Here is an 18,647-nt window from a genome sequence, read left to right on the forward strand (position 1 = left end):
GAAATTTATTTCACAGAGTCAACTTTGTGTGCAGACTCTCTTCGGTGTCCGAACCACCCCCCGTGTATACTACATTGGGTTTGCACGTTAAAGATCCCACGATTGACAAAAGGGTCTTTCCTGGCAAAATTGCTTAGGCACAGTTAATAATTGTCTACCATACCCGTGTGACTTGGAATAAGGCCGTGAAAGGTAAATATGCGCCGACATGGCTGCAATCTACTGGCCGTATAAAATTTCATCTCACACGGCATCACTGCAGAGCGCCTAGAACTGTACCCACGGAATATGCGCGATATAAGCCTCATTGATTGATTGATTGATTGATGTGTGTGTGTGTGTGTGTGTGTGTGTGTGTGTGTGTGTGTGTCTGTGTGTAAGTGTGTGTAAATGAGTGTGTGTAAGTGTGTGTAAGTGTGTGTGTGTGTGTGTGTGTGTGTGTGTAAGTGTGTGTGTGTAAGTGTGTGTAAGTGTGTGTAAGTGTGTGTGTGTGTGTGTTCGTGCATGCGTGGGGGTTCGTGCGTGCGTGTGGGAGCGTTTGTGTGTTTGTGTGTGGGTGTTTGTCTGTGTATGAGCGTTCATGCATTTGTGTGTGCGTGTGCAAGCGTGTGCAAGCGTGTGCATTTTTCTCCCTTCCTTCTTTCCTCATACAACCCAATGTGCGTATCCCGTGGTAATAAAAGGGACCTACGCATATGACCGACTGCCGTGGAATGTTTGTGTCTCTGAATGAACGTGCTCGTACTGATCTTTAGCCGACTGTGACTCATTATGAATTCTATTGACGTTTTACTGTCGAGGTTCACGCAGTTATTGGCAAATAAGGAAAGGGGAGGCAAGTCAGGTCGTACAATAAGGAAAGGGGAGGCAAGTCAGGTCGTACAATAAGGAAAGGGGAGGCAAGTCAGGTCGTACAATAAGGAAAGGGGAGGCAAGTCAGGTCGTACAATAAGGAAAGGGGAGGCAAGTCAGGTCGTAAAATAAGGAAAGGGGAGGCAAGTCAGGTCGTACAATAAGGAAAGGGGAGGCAAGTCAGGTCGTACAATAAGGCAAGATGGATAGATAAAAACAAAGAAGGATGTATCGGTGGATGGATGGAAGGAGTGAGTGAATGAGTTAGTCAGTGAGTGATTGGGTTATTGAGTGAGTGATCGAGTGAGTGAGTGAGTGAGTGAGTGAGTGAGTGAGTGAGTGGGTGAGTGAGTGGGTGAGTGAGTGAGTGAGTGAGTGAATGAGTGAGTGAATGAGTGAGTGAGTGAGTGAGAGAGTGAGAGTGAGAGAGTGAGAGTGAGTGAGTGAGTGAGTGAGGGAGGGAGGGAGGGAGGGAGCGAGCGAGCGAGTGAGCGAGTGCGTGAGCGAGTGAGTGCGTGAATGAATAAGTCTATCTTTGCTTCGTTGCTTACTTTATTGATACCCTAATTGTGTCTGTATGTCTAACACAGCAATTCCTGACCATGTTCGGAGCAACCTTTTCCTTCCCCCTCCTGATGGCCGGATTTTTATGCATGAAGGACGACACGGTTGGAATAAGTCAGCTGATCTCCACCGTCATTTTCGTGGCTGGCTTGTCCACCATTATACAGACCGTCTTTGGTGTCCGGTAAGTACAATGGCACTTGGGCTTAAGGTGAAGGCATACGCTAAGCTGTGGGTGTGTGTGGGTGTGTGTTGGATTGCAGTACGGAACACTTATGTCAGTGGAAGGATGCATTCTGCCACCCCGTGTACAATCCTGGACGAATCTAACAGGACGGTTCATGCGGGCCGGAGTGTATCTTTAAGGTGGAGGAAAACCAAGCTGTTACTTGTTGACAGTCACACTTTTCAATTGCTTCTTTCGTCTTAGTTTCTTGACCGGGACTCTTGATTTTGGTCCCCTCCTCACTACCAGGTTCCCATTAGTCCCAACATGTACCTTAATCGATGGAAAAAAACTAATTACTTGATTTATTTCCGACTATCACGTGTTTGCTCCAATTATACACACTGAGCCTTATATCAAAGGAAAGTGGAGAGTCTTAGGAACACAGCGGTACCAAAATCAAGAGTACTGGTCAAGAAACAAAGACGCACGGAGCAATTGAAAAGTGCTTCCTATTTACATGACAGATCTCAATATACTGCCCTAAACTGTAAAATATCTACCGAGGAGACTGTGAAATGCGGGGTGCCTCAAGGTTCAGTGCTTGGGCCGATCTTGTTCTGTCTGTATATCAATGATCTGCCACTGCACATTTCTGATAGTAATGTAAGAAGTGATTTTTTTGCTGACGATTCTTCTCTTCATGCAAGTGGAAAGTTTGTTCCAGTAATAGAGTCCTCCCTTCAAACAGCTTTAAACGATGTAAATAACTGGTGTAGTGCTAATGCTATGCTTGTCCATCCAATAAAAACTAAAAGTATGGTAAGTGCAACCAGACAAAAACACCAGATTTCTCCACTAAAACTAAATCTTACTATTGGTACGCAATCAATTGAACAAGTTCAACAGCATCGCGTTGTAGAGGTAATTATTGATTGTGAATTCAAGTGGCAGGCACAATAAATTACAGCATATTTGCAAGAAAGTAGCCAAGAACGTTTTCCTCCTATCCAAGTTAAAGCAATTTACGGACAGAAGGACTCTGGAAATGTTCCACCATGCTCATGTAATGCCTCACATTAATTATGTTTCGACGCTCTGGGATGGCAGCAGTGATGTCCACTTGAAAAAGTTAGACTCTCTCTATCGTCGCTCGGCCAAACTCATCGTAAAGGATAATGCCTCAACAGATATGAAATTAAAAATGCTTAACTTTCTTCCACTGGAAAAGCATCTCAAGTTAAACAAAGCCATTTTCATGCATAAATTGTATTACGGTAAAGTGCCGATTTACATTACATCATTATTTAATAAAGCTACCCACAGATATGGGTCGGTCAACTTGATCCCACAGATTCCACGAATTGACCTGTATAAGACCAGTCTTGCTTTTTCGGGTACTTCAGTTTGGAATTCGCTTCCATCATCCTTTAAGCACTTAAAGTCATTAAAAAGTTTTTTAAAAAATGTGTTAAAAACCATTTAATGTCTGAGTAGTTTAACGCCTTTTGATTTACCACACTTAGTATTACGTCAAAGATATGCTGTGCATTGTATGTTCTGAACATATTTTTGTTGTACCATTGCTACATGTTCGATTGCTACCAGCTTGTATTTATAATTACCTGCATAGTATGCATTTGATTTTATGAATAACCACATAATTATGTATGCTCTTCATGCCTCATCTTCATCATCATCATTATCATCATCATCATCGTCATCATCATCATCATCGTCATCTTTATTATCACGTGCTGAAGTTTTCCGACCTCCTTTTGATGGTTAACTTTTTAATTTTTAATTTTTTAATTATATAATTGTGTGTCTATGCGTCCCAAGGACAGATTGTAAGAAAAGACGTAGGCTTAAATCTTAATCCTTGTTAAATAAAGTTCAATTCAATTCAATTCAATTCTCTCTCTCTCTCTCTCTCTCTCTCTCTCTCTCTCTCTCTCTCTCTCTCTCTCTCTCTCTCTCTTTCTCTCTCTCATTGTATAGTTTACATAGGCGAGCGCTGAAAATAATTTTACTGAAACAATCCAGTCTTGTATCTGATGATTATAAGAAACTTAAGATTCTCCCACTAAAACAAAGATTTAAATTTAATGAAGGCGTGCTCCTTCACAAAATACTTTCCGGCCGTGCACCACGAACTTTCGTTGCAAACTTTAAAGTGAAACCAAACCGAAAGTTTAACGTCCCAATTCCAAGGATAGATCTCTTCAAATCAAGCTTAGCCTATTCTGGTAGCGTCCTGTGGAATTCTCTCCCGGAATTTGTGAGAGTCCCAATGAGTCTCAATACTTTCAAAAAACACCTTTCACTGTATTTAATGTTAAATTACGAAAAATCACAGTGATGGAAGACTTCGTTTGGTTATATTTTCATTTGTTCAAAGCATCAGTGTTCGTTATATCCACACAAAAACACTCAAATTAATAACACATTTACTCATGCATGTGTATTCAGCATTGTTTTCACTACGTTACATATACGACGCTTTATATTTGTGTATAATATGTAATGTGTAAATATTCATATGTTGTTGTTTTTCTCTACCTTTTTTTCTACGTTAATATCCGTGTAAATATGTGATTAGATTAGTCCCCTCTCTGGGCGAGGGCTGGTTGAAAAAAAGCTCGTTGTATTGCTTACGCCACAACCCTCGAAAAATAAAATTTGATTTGATTTGATTTGATTTGATTTGATCTCTCTCTCTCTCTCTCTCTCTCTCTCTCTCTCTCTCTCTCTCTCTCTCTCTCTCTCTCTCTCTCTCTCTCTCTCTCTCTCTCTCTCTCTCTCTCTCAGAGACATATTTTCCACGGCCCCGTTCAGCAACTAGCATCTCATATGTCAAGCAAACGGCATCCTCTACACGGGTGAGTATAATTCTGCTTTTGTGTAATGTTGCAGGCTAGCCATTATTCAGAGTGTCAGCTACAGTTTCATAACTCCCTTCATCGTTCTGTTGTCTCTGCCTAAATGGACCTGCAAACCCTGTGTCATCGTACCCGGTAATTGCTCTTTGTAATTTTTAATGATACAAAAATAAGAAAGGTTAAGTTATCGGGACGACTAACTCAGGACAAAACAAACCATTGACAAGAACTGGGACCTGCAAAGAAACCGTATACAACTTGCAAAAGAATCACTACAGTCAAACCTGCCCTTAAGACCACCTGCCCTTAAGACCACCTGCCCTTAAGACCACCTGCCCTTAAGACCACCTGACCTTAAGACCACCTGTCCTTAAGACCACCTGCCCTTAAGACCACCTGCCCTTAAGACCACCTGCCTTAAGACCACCTGCCCTTAAGACCACCTGCCCTTAAGACCACCTGCCCTTAAGACCACCTACCCTTAAGACCACCTGCCTTTAAGACCACCTGCCCTTAAGACCACTTGCCCTTAAGACCACCTGCCCTTAAGACCACCTGCCTTTAAGACCACCTGCCCTTAAGACCACCTGCCCTTAAGACCACCTGCCCTTAAGTGTTCAAGTTCAAGTGCTAGTCTTTCGGATGAGACGAAAAACCGAGGTCCCTTCGTGTACGCTATATTGGGGTGTGCACGTTAAAGATCCCACGATTGACAAAAGGGTCTTTCCTGGCAAAATTGTATAGGCATAGATAAAAATGTCCATCAAATACCCGTGTGACTTGGAATAAAGGCCGCGAAAGGTGAACATTCGCCTAACAGGCTTGAGGTTTGCTGGTCGATGTGAATGCGTGATATATTGTGTAAAAAATTCCATCTCACACGGCATAAAAGCGCTTTGAACTTAGGATAAGGCGCTATATAAATAAAGAGAATTATTATTATTATTATTATTATTATTAAGACCACCTGCCCTTAAGACCACCTGCCCTTAAGACCACCTGCCTTTAAGACCACCTGCCCTTAAGACCACCTGCCCTTAAGACCACCTGCCCTTAAACCACCTGCCCTTAAGACCACCTGCCTAAGGAGACCACCCAAAAGTATCCCCAAGGGTTTTACTATATAAAACCTCTGCCAAAACACTCTTCTCCACAATGAATGACCTTCTTGGCTGCTCTTCTGCTTCTCCCTTGCCCAACAACATCGACCCCTCCAAACTGTCGCAAGCTTTCTCTGATTACTTCCATAACAAGATCCAAACCATCCGTGACAAACTAGACAAAATCCCACACCAAAACTCTGAAACTCCTCCTGCATTTACAGGCACTCCCTTCACACACTTTCAGCCTCTCACTCTCACTGACCTGGAGAAAGTCCTCAAAGAAATGACCTTGAAAACCTGTGACCTTGACCCTCTTCCCACACAACTCTACTCTGACTGTCTTCCTGAACTCCTCCCTTCTATTCTCAAAATCATCAACACTTCTCTGCAAACAGGCACTGTCCCCAACTCCTTTAAGACTGCTATTGTCAAACCTCTACTGAAGAAACCATCGCTTGACCCAAACACCCTCAGCAACTACCGCCCTGTCTCGAACCTTTCCTTCATCTCCAAACTCCTTGAAAGAGTCGTCCTGAAACAACTCAACTCTCACCTTCTTTGCAACAATCTTCTCTCTCCGCTTCAATCTGCCTATCGTCCTCACCACTCCACCGAAACTGCCCTTCTCAAAATCACTAATGATCTCCTCCTTGCCACTGACCAAGCTGAAATCTCTGCCGTCGCTCTACTTGATCTATCAGCGGCCTTTGACACAGTCGACCACAACATCCTCCTTCAACGCCTTCAGCACACCTTTGGTATCCATAGCACAGCTCTTTCTTGGTTCTCTTCTTATCTTACCGACCGCTACCAGACTGTTTCGATTGACAAACTGAACTCTGACCCCATCAGGCTTGAGTGCGGAGTCCCTCAGGGCTCAGTCCTTGGGCCTGTACTATTTACTCTCTACACTCAACCTCTTGACCACATCCTTGACCGACACAACGTTCTCCACCACTCTTTTGCCGACGACTCTCAACTTCACAACAGCTCTTCCCCTGACCAGTCTGAATCTCTTCTTTCCTCTATCTCTGACACTATCACTGACGTGCAGAATTGGATGACAGAAAACAAACTTCAGCTCAATAGCAACAAAACTGAAGCTATCCTAATAGGCACTACATCCAAACTCTCCAAAGTCACCTCCGACTCTCTTCAACTCTCTGACTCTTCTGTCCCTCTGTCTTCTGCTGTCAAAAACCTCGGAGTCACTCTAGACAACACCCTTTCCATGAAACAACACATCTCTTCTGTCTCTCGCACCTGCTACTTCCAACTCCGCCGCATCGCCACTATCCGCAAGTACCTCACCACAGATGCTACCGCCAAACTGGTCACTTCCACCATTCTCTCACGTCTTGACTATTGCAACTCTCTCTTGGCGGGTCTTCCCTCTTCTTCTATCTCTCGTCTCCAACGCATTCAAAATAGCTCTGCCCGTCTTGTCCTACGAAAGAAAAAGAGAGATCATATCACCCCCCTCCTAAATCAGCTCCACTGGTTGCCCGTTCCTGCCCGTATCACCTACAAAATCAACACTCTCACCTACAAATTCCTCCATGGTCTCGCCCCTGCCTATCTCTCCGACTCTCTTTCTCAGGCTGGCTGGCTGCCCCTCGATGAAGAAAGAAGACTAAAGTCGGCCCAGTACGTATCAAGAGCCAGTACAGTTGATAATGCTGTGAACGAAGAGCTCACTGCTGAGTTCGACACAATTACCTCGGCCCCTTACCAAAACCTAAAAAGAAAAACACCCACAATATACGAAGCAACGATCCCACTAGCAGACTATGTTCAACCGATATTTCAAGAAAGTAGGGTAAACCCAGGTAGGATGGCCCACATTCCCATTCACCCCTTCCCCTTTTGGTTCATGGAATCTCCCATTATCATCCCTGATCATGATCTGGGTGTAACAAAAAAAGATAACCCTGTACTTGTCTCATCACTAGTAAGAGAAATAATCTCAAACAGTTACAAAGATCACCTACAGATATTTACTGACGGCTCAAAACTAAATGATGACCAAACTGGCTGTGCTTTTGTCATTCCTGACCTCAAAATAACTAAAAAATTTAAACTCAATAAGGATGTGTCCATTTTCACTGCAGAAATGTACGCCATCTTAAGAGCATGCCACTATGTCAATGACCTCCCTCGACCCCCAACAAGAGTCGTCATTCTCTCCGACTCAAAATCAGCTCTGACTGCTCTCCAAAATGGTTCCAGAAACCGGGAAGAGCTTCAGACGGAAATATTGTTCCTCTGTCACCAGATCATTGCCTCTGGGACAGAACTGACCCTTATGTACATCCCCTCACACACAGGGATCAGAGGCAATGATATGGCTGTGACAAACGGATTTGCACATAGTGTATATTGGAATTATGTGACTCAGGTGTACAGAATTTATGGGTCACGAACTTTGAGTGGACACCGTACAGTGACGTCACTGACGCATTGCAGTAGTGTCGGTGACCAATCAGAGCAGAGTATAGACCGAGGGGGCGCTGTAAAGATAATACAGGCTCAGAGCTTTGCAGACTGTCGACAGGAGCAGACGTGTCTCCCAGTTGTAAAGTTGCTCACCGGGCGCTAGAGGTCCTTTGGAGACTCGTGTCGCGGTTACTGAATCAGTAGATTCAGCTGCTGTGTTTACAGCACCCCGGGCCGAGTGGGTTCCGGAGATATCCCGGGCTGAGAGCAGTCGCGGAAGCGGGAACGAGACGGGAGGTTCTGCCCTCATGCTCCAGCCGAGGGCTGTGGAGACGCTGGAGGGAAAGACAGCGTGAAGCGCTGCGTAACGGGAACCCCGTCCCATTCCACCACACGAGACAGTTGTGTGGGTGGGGTGAAGCAGTGTGTGCCACTGTATACTGTGAGTACGACTGAGAGAATTTAACCAGCGTGATAGCTGCACAGATACGTTTCCCGAGTGAATAACCACGAGACGTCGAGCGTCGTGGGGTTTGTTATCTGTGTATAACAGAACTGAATAGTAACAGAAGAATTGTTTGAGACAGTGTCTTCGTGTGTTTTGAGACAGACGGGCTTTCACGGAACAAAGCCTCAAGTATTATACGTGTGTGCACGAGAACTGTATATTGCATGACATAATGACATGTATGTAATTTTGTCATGTTTGATTTCTGTATGTTGACAGAAATAGGACTTTCATGTTGAGCGAAAGTGATCTGTAGAATGGATGTAGAATAATATGTTTATGTTGTGATTGAATACTTTAATAGAGGTGCAGGGGCAAAGGGCTTTGCTGTGTTCTTGTCTTTGTGCCTGGTTGGAGTGTTGTGTGTGTGTGTGTGTGAAGAACAGTTATTAGTAAACAGAGAGTAGCACGCGCAATTTTGATAGGAATAGATAGACATACATACAGACATACACATCGAAATTCCGGCCGTAACATTTGGTGACCCCGATTACTCTGTGTTAGTTATAAATTCATAGTTGTTTCCCTGCTTTGCTAAATTTAATTTTGTCCCCTGTGTTGGATTTTCAGAACTTTTTGGCAGTAGGTCACGCAGAGATTTTTCAGATTGAATAGTTGTGTCGTCCATGTCCTGTTTTGTATTGTTACCGTCTCCAGTTTTACGGTAGTGCTTATTGTATAGTTCTAAGCACTGAGGGATTAGCTTCATTTTTCTTCCTGTGGGGTCTGTCATTTCTCTTTCCTTGCTCTTTTCTGTGCTTTCAATTTTGTAAAATATTTAGAACATTTTTTTTCTTCTTTCTGCTTTGGAATAGGGATCTATCTGTTGTTTATTGCCCTTTGCCTTTGTAAAGTTGTTTAACTGTGGTTAATTTTTGTTCTTTTTGACTTTGAAATTTTCTAATTTGATCTTGGAATTTTTTATTTTGTGTGATTAATTAGGTTTATTGATTTTGTGGCATTGCTTTTGTTGATTTGTTGTAAATAATTAAGGTAATTAGTTGTGGTATTTTGATATAGACTTTAATTAGATTTAAGTTTTAGTTTACTTTTGATTTGTTATTTGTTATGGTAGTAGATTGAGTACTTTGAATTTTTTTTGTTGGTTTAATTTAGTCTGCTGTTTGGTGATTGTGTCACTTTAATATTTTTTTTTTGGAATTTGTTTTATTTGCCTCCAACTACATTTTTTTGTTGTTGACTTGTTGATCTAAATTAAGTTAATCTCATTAGTACAGTTGTTTTAAGCTACTATTTACAACTTTAAATTTGTTTTAGTTTAATATAGAGTGTTTTAATTCATAAATTTTGTTGGTATTTTGTTTTTCCTTTGCTTCCAACTGCGTTTTCTTTAGTTGGACTTCACTTATTTTGGCTTTGATTTTCTGATTTAGTACTTAGTTGTTCATTAGTTTTAAGTCTTTACTTGTGTTGCATTTTGAACTTTGAATTTTTCCTCCTATTTGTGGTTTGGGGTTGTTGTTTTGGTTGTACTTGTATATATGTTTGAAGATTCGTTTTGACTTCATTGACTGAATATTTGACTTTCATTAAAACTGTTGGATATTTTTGCGTGAAATTTACGCCAAAACGTGTTTGGATATAGTCTTGTGTTGACTATTGTATCGGGTGCCAGATTTTTTTATGGTACTTGACAGTTTTCAAGTAGATTACTTGAACTTGCATTAATCTTTGAAACTTTTTCAAAACTTTTCTCTAAACTTGGACATATTTTGGTGTAATTTTGAAAGTTCAAAACTTACACAATGGAGAGCGAAGATGATTATGATGCGTTGTTTGAAAAGTTCGTTAAACAGGCAGAGACTTTGGGTCTGGCTGCAGATAAACGCGAGAAATACGTGAAAGAGAGTTTTGATCGTTTGGAGAGAAAACGAGAAAAAGATGAGAAGCAAAAAGAAAGGGAAGAAAGACAAAAAGCATTAGAAATGGAAGAAAGACAAAAAGAAAAAGAAAGGGAAGAAAGACAAAAAGAATCAGATAGACAAAAAGAAAGGGAAGATGCACAAATTGAAGAAAGTCGAAGACAAAAAGAATTGGAAATGGAAGAAAGTCGAAGACAAAAAGAATTGGACCGGGAAGAAAGAGACAAAGAGAGAGAACACCAGTTAAAGCAAAGAGAGCTTGAGATTAGGCAGGCTGAAATTAGTGCTGGGTCGCGTGGACCGCAAAATGGTCGGGATTCTCACACTAATATTGGTGCTCGCCCTGTTTACCCCAGGCTCCCTGCATTCAGGGAACAGCAAGATGATATAGACTCATACTTGTTCCGATTTGAAACTCATGCAAAATCTCTGGGATGGGAAGAGACAAGGTGGATCACGTACTTGTCTGCTCTTTTAGAGGGCAATGCATTAAACCTATACCATAGCCTTGCTGCTGCTGGTGAACTAACATACCAATGTTTGAAAGAAAACTTGCTGAAGAAATTTCAGTGCACGTCTGAGACATTCAGGCAAAAACTCCGTAATATCCGTCCAAGTGAAAAGGAACCGTTCCAAACTTTTGGGATTGAGTTACGACGACTGTTTGATCGTTGGGTTGCGCTATCTGACATAACCACAGATGTTGAGGGTTTAGTGAACTTGTTTCTGGGAGAACAATTCCTTGAAAGCGTTTCAGCTGACTTAGCTACTTTCATTCGGGAACGAGGTTTAGTTACTTTGGATGAAATGGTCAAAGCTGCCGAGAGCTATCGCTTAGCGAGACCTGGAAAAAACTTGTCACGAAAGTCTGGGCCCACCATTTTTTCTGCAGGTTCGTGTAGTCACGAAGAGTACGCTGCAGCTGCTTTTTCACAAAGCAATAATCGGAGAGGTAGTCCGCAGTCTCAGAGGTATGGTTCCAGTTTTGCGGGTCGTAGACAAGGTAACTGGAGCTATGGCAGAGGTACGTCCGATGCTCAGGCACAGTCACAAGGTGATACATACTATCCTCGTGGAAGTAGACGCAATCGTATTGGTGGTCGCAGAGGTGGTATTTCCCGGAGCGGAGATACTTGTCTGTTATGTCATGAGAAAGGACATTGGTCAGTTCAGTGTCCCCTACGGATAAACCCTCAGAACCCGTGTTTGATTTGTGGGATTGATGGCCATGACAAGAGAGAGTGTCCAACGGCTAAATTTTTGGCAAACAAACAGTCAGCAAATGCTGTTGTCGCAGACATTGGTTGTTCGGTTACTCAGGATGTTGGAAGTCTGAAGTTGGAACATGGTAGTGTTAACGGGAATGAGTGTACAGTACTTCGAGACTCAGGTTCTACGATTTCTGGAGTGCGTAGAGGATTGGTGTCAAAAGACCAGATGGTCAGTAGAAAGGTCACTTGTAAAACATTTGGTGGGGAGGTCCTTACTTATCCTCAGGCGAAAGTTAAAGTTGAAACACCTTATGTGTCGGGAGAGATGGTTTGCTGTGTTCTGAATGATCCTGTGGCTGATTTGATCATAGGCAACATTCCGGGGATTTCAGGCGATGCAGACTGTTTTCCTGATATTGAGGGGGTTGCGACTCATGCTACTCGTGTGCAGGAAAAGAGAAGAAACCCTCCTGATAAACCTGTGATTCTGACTCCAGATCAGAAGGTTGCGTGTTTGAATCTGGACTTGGCGGTTGTTCGAGAAGAACTCAGTCAGTTGCGTGCTGAACTGAACAGATTAAAAGGTGGTTTTTCACTGGCTACGAGTGGGAAGAGTAGGTCGATAGAGACTACTGATGCTGTAAGCCATGGTGGCAATCGCAGAAAGAGGTCGAGAAAATGGTTTGCTTGATTTTGACTACTTGTTTGTTTAGCATCAGGAACATAAGTCGTAGTACTATGTTGGAAGAGTCGTAGACTCAAGATATGAAAATTGAAGATGCTAAAGAAAGACATTACATGTTTGAGCTGGAAAGCAACATGACTGGAAATTGTGAGTTAATAGAAAAACTCAGTGAAATCTTCCAAGAGAAGGAAGAAGTACTTTATCGGACATAAAGTAGTGTTGTTAAACATATGTGACAGTAAATTGTGCATGCCTTGGATGACAAAATTGTGCATGCCTTGGATGACAATGAATTGTGTATACCAGCGGTGTCGTTTTGAGCTTGTTTGAATAGCTGTTAGTGGATTAGAAAGTTTGTTTCTAATGTCAGGTGCGACAATTTTGATCCCTAGAGGAAACTGGTATGAAGATTGCAGTTCAGTAAAGTAGTTACCCTCTTTTGCCTATTATCCTTAAGAAAAAATAACCTCGGTCGGTCATTTTTTTCTGGGAGGAGGGGGTAATGTGACAAACGGATTTGCACATAGTGTATATTGGAATTATGTGACTCAGGTGTACAGAATTTATGGGTCACGAACTTTGAGTGGACACCGTACAGTGACGTCACTGACGCATTGCAGTAGTGTCGGTGACCAATCAGAGCAGAGTATAGACCGAGGGGGCGCTGTAAAGATAATACAGGCTCAGAGCTTTGCAGACTGTCGACAGGAGCAGACGTGTCTCCCAGTTGTAAAGTTGCTCACCGGGCGCTAGAGGTCCTTTGGAGACTCGTGTCGCGGTTACTGAATCAGTAGATTCAGCTGCTGTGTTTACAGCACCCCGGGCCGAGTGGGTTCCGGAGATATCCCGGGCTGAGAGCAGTCGCGGAAGCGGGAACGAGACGGGAGGTTCTGCCCTCATGCTCCAGCCGAGGGCTGTGGAGACGCTGGAGGGAAAGACAGCGTGAAGCGCTGCGTAACGGGAACCCCGTCCCATTCCACCACACGAGACAGTTGTGTGGGTGGGGTGAAGCAGTGTGTGCCACTGTATACTGTGAGTACGACTGAGAGAATTTAACCAGCGTGATAGCTGCACAGATACGTTTCCCGAGTGAATAACCACGAGACGTCGAGCGTCGTGGGGTTTGTTATCTGTGTATAACAGAACTGAATAGTAACAGAAGAATTGTTTGAGACAGTGTCTTCGTGTGTTTTGAGACAGACGGGCTTTCACGGAACAAAGCCTCAAGTATTATACGTGTGTGCACGAGAACTGTATATTGCATGACATAATAACATGTATGTAATTTTGTCATGTTTGATTTCTGTATGTTGACAGAAATAGGACTTTCATGTTGAGCGAAAGTGATCTGTAGAATGGATGTAGAATAATATGTTTATGTTGTGATTGAATACTTTAATAGAGGTGCAGGGGCAAAGGGCTTTGCTGTGTTCTTGTCTTTGTGCCTGGTTGGAGTGTTGTGTGTGTGTGTGTGTGAAGAACAGTTATTAGTAAACAGAGAGTAGCACGCGCAATTTTGATAGGAATAGATAGACATACATACAGACATACACATCGAAATTCCGGCCGTAACAATGGCTGACAGAGCAGCAAAAGAGGCTGTCACAGATCAAGCAGCATTTCATGACCTAAAATTAACAAAGACGGAAGCAAAACACAAAATGGCCAAAGTTGCCTGGTGTCACTGGGAAACAGAATTAAAAACAGAAGGCAATGCCCATGGTTGGCTTATTCTGCCCCGACAAACAAAACAAAACAGGCCTACACTCCCCAACCCCCTCCTTAAAATACTTCGCAGAATTCGCACGGATGGATGCGCTTACAAGTTCTTTCCCCGTCTCTGTGAATGTGGACAGTTGCTATCTTTTTTACACCTCTTTGACCGCTGCCAATCACTCCAACAAGATTTCCGCAACCTACACACCCTTGTCAACGAACACAAACTGAAACCCCATGAGTTTTTAGATAAACATTGCACGCTTCAATGGAAGCCAGCATACACCCTGTGTCTCTCAATATATAAGGCTGAAATAGGACATCTGTTCTGAATACCTCATCCCCTTTCCTCCTTCCCACCCCTCAGTCCTCTCTCCCACCGACCCCTTACCCCCCCCCCCCCTCCCACGCCCAACAACTAAAGCGTCTAAAACACAAAGCATAGCTATACTCAATTGATCAAACAAGGCTTAAGCACATACTGCCCTCCTACCTGAACTTAAGTTCCCCATTCTGATATATTTTTTTTAAATTTTTTTTTGTTTTTTTGTTTTTGTTTTTTTTGTAACTTATTCAGCCACACATACAAACATATTCTACATACATAAAAAGCAAATAAGCCTACAAAACCGCTCCAGTCCAACCACATTCCGCGTACACAATCATTACTTCCATCCCCATTTTGAAATATCGCAACAGGACCTCCAGATATATAACACGATCATATGTGTTCTCTGTTTGCATGTTTGTCCAGTGTCTTGTCCCCACATAAAGCATATTAACTCTACCTGTCCCAAGATAGGCCAAATGGTTCTAAGAGGACGTTAAAACTAATTATCATCATCATCATCTCTTTCTCTCTATGTCCCTTCACGAACACTCAGATCATCTGCCGACTCCCTCAAGCTCAACATCCCCCACACCAAACTCAAAACAGCAGGTCAACGCTCATTTTCTTTCCAAGCACCTAGCCAATGGAACACACTACCTCTCCCCCTCCGTCAACAACAGTCCCTCGAATCATTCAAATCTGCACTCAAGACATTCCTTTTTTCCAAATAATCCATGCATTCTACACTGCCCACCCCATCCCACCCTGAATAACTGTACATATTTTAATGGTTGATGGTGTGTGTGTGCTAGTGACTTTAAGTCTCCGTGTGTGTGAACGAGTGTATGTGCGCCTTGAGTCGCCTGTTGGTGAGATATGTGCGCGTTATAAATATTCGTATTATTATTATTATAAATGACCTGTGTAAAGAGACCAAAGACCACCCAATTTCAGTCCCAAAACACGGTTTCAACCTGTCGTGGGAGACCACCCGATGGCGATGTCTTTTCCAAAACAAAGCCACTTGACATTACAGGGCAGAACATGAGGTCAAGTATGGTCCATGACAGTTTTATGGTCTGACCTAATCTCATTGAGGCTTGACAGTCACCCACCCTCTTCCGCCCACCCCACTTTCCCAAGGAAAACATCCCGGCCACACGTAAGCCCCCGGGCGTCTTGACCGCTAATTGCAATCGCTCGTCTGTGACGAGTGCAAAGCGGTTGTTATTTTCGATCACCCGACGATCCGCATGGCTGAGCAAGAAAGCAGTGGAGCAACAACTGTGTGTGTGTGGCTGTGTGTGTGGCTGTGTGTGTGGCTGTGTGTGTGGCTGTGTGTGTGGCTGTGTGTGTGGCTGTGTGTGTGGCTGTGTGTGTGGCTGTGTGTGTGGCTGTGTGTGTGGCTGTGTGTGTGTGGCTGTGTGTGTGTGTCTGTGTGTGTGGCTGTGTGTGTGTGTGTGTGGCTGTGTGTGTGTGGCTGTGTGTGTGTGTGTGGCTGTGTGTGTGGCTGTGTGTGTGGCTGTGTGTGTGTGTGTGTGGCTGTGTGTGTGGCTGTGTGTGTGTGGCTGTGTGTGTGGCTGTGTGTGTGGCTGTGTGTGTGTGGCTGTGTGTGTGGCTGTGTGTGTGGCTGTGTGTGTGGCTGTGTGTGTGGCTGTGTGTGTGGCTGTGTGTGTGGCTGTGTGTGTGGCTGTGTGCTGTGTGTGTGGCTGTGTGTGTGGCTGTGTGTGTGGCTGTGTGTGTGGCTGTGTGTGTGGCTGTGTGTGTGGCTGTGTGTGTGGCTGTGTGTGTGGCTGTGTGTGTGGCTGTGTGCTGTGTGTGTGGCTGTGTGTGTGGTTGAATGAGTGGCCTTGTGAGTGACTTCCACACGTGAAAAGAGTATTTCTGTGCAGCAGGAGGTGTGTGTGTGTGTGTGTGTGTGTACGTGTGTGTGCGTTATGTGTGACACTACGTTCAAGTGTTTCTGGGAAGATGGGAGTTTGCCAAATGGCGAATCTGTCTACTTTGTCTCAGTCCCTTGGGTGGTCTCTTCAGACAGGTTCGATTGTATACTAATTAACCTAGAACAAGTGACAGCATTTTTCCCCCGTACTGTGTGTGTAAATGATGTCTATTCTTCTTCGTTTGGGCACGGACATTGGGCGTTCTCTCAGGGGTATACTCTAGCCTTAGGGTAGTGATGCATGAAAAAGCAACAGAATTAAGAAGCACACTTACTGTACAGGTTTCAACATTTACTTACTGTACAGGTTTCAACATTTAATTGTGTGATCAAGTTGAATGCGAATGCGCAGACGGTGTGAACATAACATGCGGGAGCGACGCTCATGCGGACATGTGGCAAGCCAGACTCAGAGAGGTGAGTGTGACCGGATAGATTGACAAACAAACAGAAGACAGACAAACAGTCGGACATACAGACAGACAGACAGATAAGACAGGCGTACAAACAGTCGAACAGATAGACAGAAAGACAGACAGACAGACAGACAGACAGACAAACAGTCAAACAGACAGACAGACAGACAGACAGACAGACAGAAAGACAGACAAACAGTCAAACAGACAGACAGACAGACAGACAAACAGACATACAGACAGACAAACATAGTCAGAGCAGCCGGCTAGTGGACGAATGGGCACAAGTCATACAAATACTAGGGCTGGTCTGCAGAGCCAAAGATTTGCTTAAATCTTTACTTGCTTCAAGTCAAACACAGTTATTCGCATTGGTCCCATAAAAAGATACACAGGGCCGGATCTGGGGGGGGGGGGGGGGGGGGGGTGGGGTTCCTGGGATTCCGGACCCCCCCCCCCCCCCTGGCCATCCAATGTACCTCTCAGAGAAAAAAAAAAGTGGACTTTGGACCCCTGCCTTCAGTTGGAACCCCCCCCCCCCCCCCCCCCCCTCAAAGGAACTTGGTCCGGCCCTGGATACAGAGTCATGAACGAAAGTTTAGATTTTACATCCTAGTGAGTCTATTAGGCCAATGTCGGTACATACCCATTTGGTTTCAACATGTTTTACTCAGTAAAGATAGGGTGACATATACCTACAACAGAGTCAATTGGGATCACTAAGCAATCTATGCATCAAGCGTTACCCTCTTTATGAGTTGTTGCCATTCACGGCACGTGCACCTAGCTTGTCAAGACACACTCCTTCTCGATAAAACAGTCAGCTCACCGTCTCAGATCTGAACAGGCTTTTACATGTGATATCAGACCATCCCTCCACTTGGTCACATGTCACAAATCAACAACCTGACGGCTTGCTGTGCTGAGTCTAAAACATATTATGAATTAATTTCGTCAAAATGACATTAATTCACACACACACACCCACACACCCACACCCACACACCCACCCTCACACACACACACACACACAACCGTACTCTGCACAGAGAGCACCAGGAATGTTCATTTCAAGTATGTGACCAAGTGGAGGGATGACCTTGTCCCATGTAAAAGGTATGTGACCAAGTGGAGGGATGGCCTTGCCCCATGTACAAGGTATGTGAGCAAGTGGAGGGATGACCTTGCCCCATGTAAAAGGTATGTGAGCAAGTGGAGGGATGACCTTGCCCCATGTAAAAGGTATGTGAGCAAGTGGAGGGATGGCCTTGCCCCATGTAAAAGGTATGTGAGCAAGTGGAGGGATGACCTTGTCCCATGTAAAAGGTATGTGACCAAGTGGAGGGATGGCCTTGCCCCATGTAAAAGGTATGTGACCAAGTTGAGGGATGGCCTTGCCCCATGTACAAGGTATGTGAGCAAGTGGAGGGATGACCTTGCCCCATGTAAAAGGTATGTGACCAAGTGGAGGGATGGTCTTGTCCCATGTAAAAGGTATGTGACCAAGTGGAGGGATGACCTTGCCCCATGTAAAAGGTATGTGACCAAGTGGAGGGATGACCTTGCCCCATGTAAAAGGTATGTGAGCAAGTGGAGGGATGACCTTGCCCCATGTAAAAGGTATGTGAGCAAGTGGAGGGATGACCTTGCCCCATGTAAAAGGTATGTGACCAAGTGGAGGGATGGCCTTGCCCCATGTAAAATGTATGTGAGCAAGTGGAGGGATGACCTTGCCCCATGTACAAGGTATGTGAGCAAGTGGAGGGATGACCTTGCCCCATGTAAAAGGTATGTGAGCAAGTGGAGGGATGGCCTTGCCCCATGTAAAAGGTATGTGACCAAGTGGAGGGATGGCCTTGCCCCATGTAAAAGGTATGTGAGCAAGTGGAGGGATGGCCTTGCCCCATGTAAAAGGTATGTGAGCAAGTGGAGGGATGGCCTTGCCCCATGTA

At 44.1% G+C, this 18,647-nt stretch overlaps 1 protein-coding gene across 3 annotated transcripts in view; it reads left to right on the forward strand.

Moving 5' to 3' along the window:
* LOC138981066 (solute carrier family 23 member 1-like) overlaps positions 1 to 18,647 on the forward strand; it is a 49,673-nt gene that overhangs the window by 9,008 nt on the left and 22,018 nt on the right. For 2 of the 3 annotated variants that reach the window (XM_070353877.1, XM_070353878.1), the window contains exons 3-5: positions 1,443 to 1,600; positions 4,499 to 4,599; positions 16,632 to 16,696. In XM_070353877.1, the coding sequence (XP_070209978.1) occupies positions 1,443 to 1,600; positions 4,499 to 4,599; positions 16,632 to 16,696 (324 nt within the window). The remainder of the gene's footprint in view (positions 1 to 1,442; positions 1,601 to 4,498; positions 4,600 to 16,631; positions 16,697 to 18,647) is intronic. The other variant, XM_070353879.1, reaches the window with a different exon arrangement.

This window comes from Littorina saxatilis, linkage group LG12 (genome assembly GCF_037325665.1).
Source record: "Littorina saxatilis isolate snail1 linkage group LG12, US_GU_Lsax_2.0, whole genome shotgun sequence".
Taxonomy (NCBI): domain Eukaryota; kingdom Metazoa; phylum Mollusca; class Gastropoda; order Littorinimorpha; family Littorinidae; genus Littorina; species Littorina saxatilis.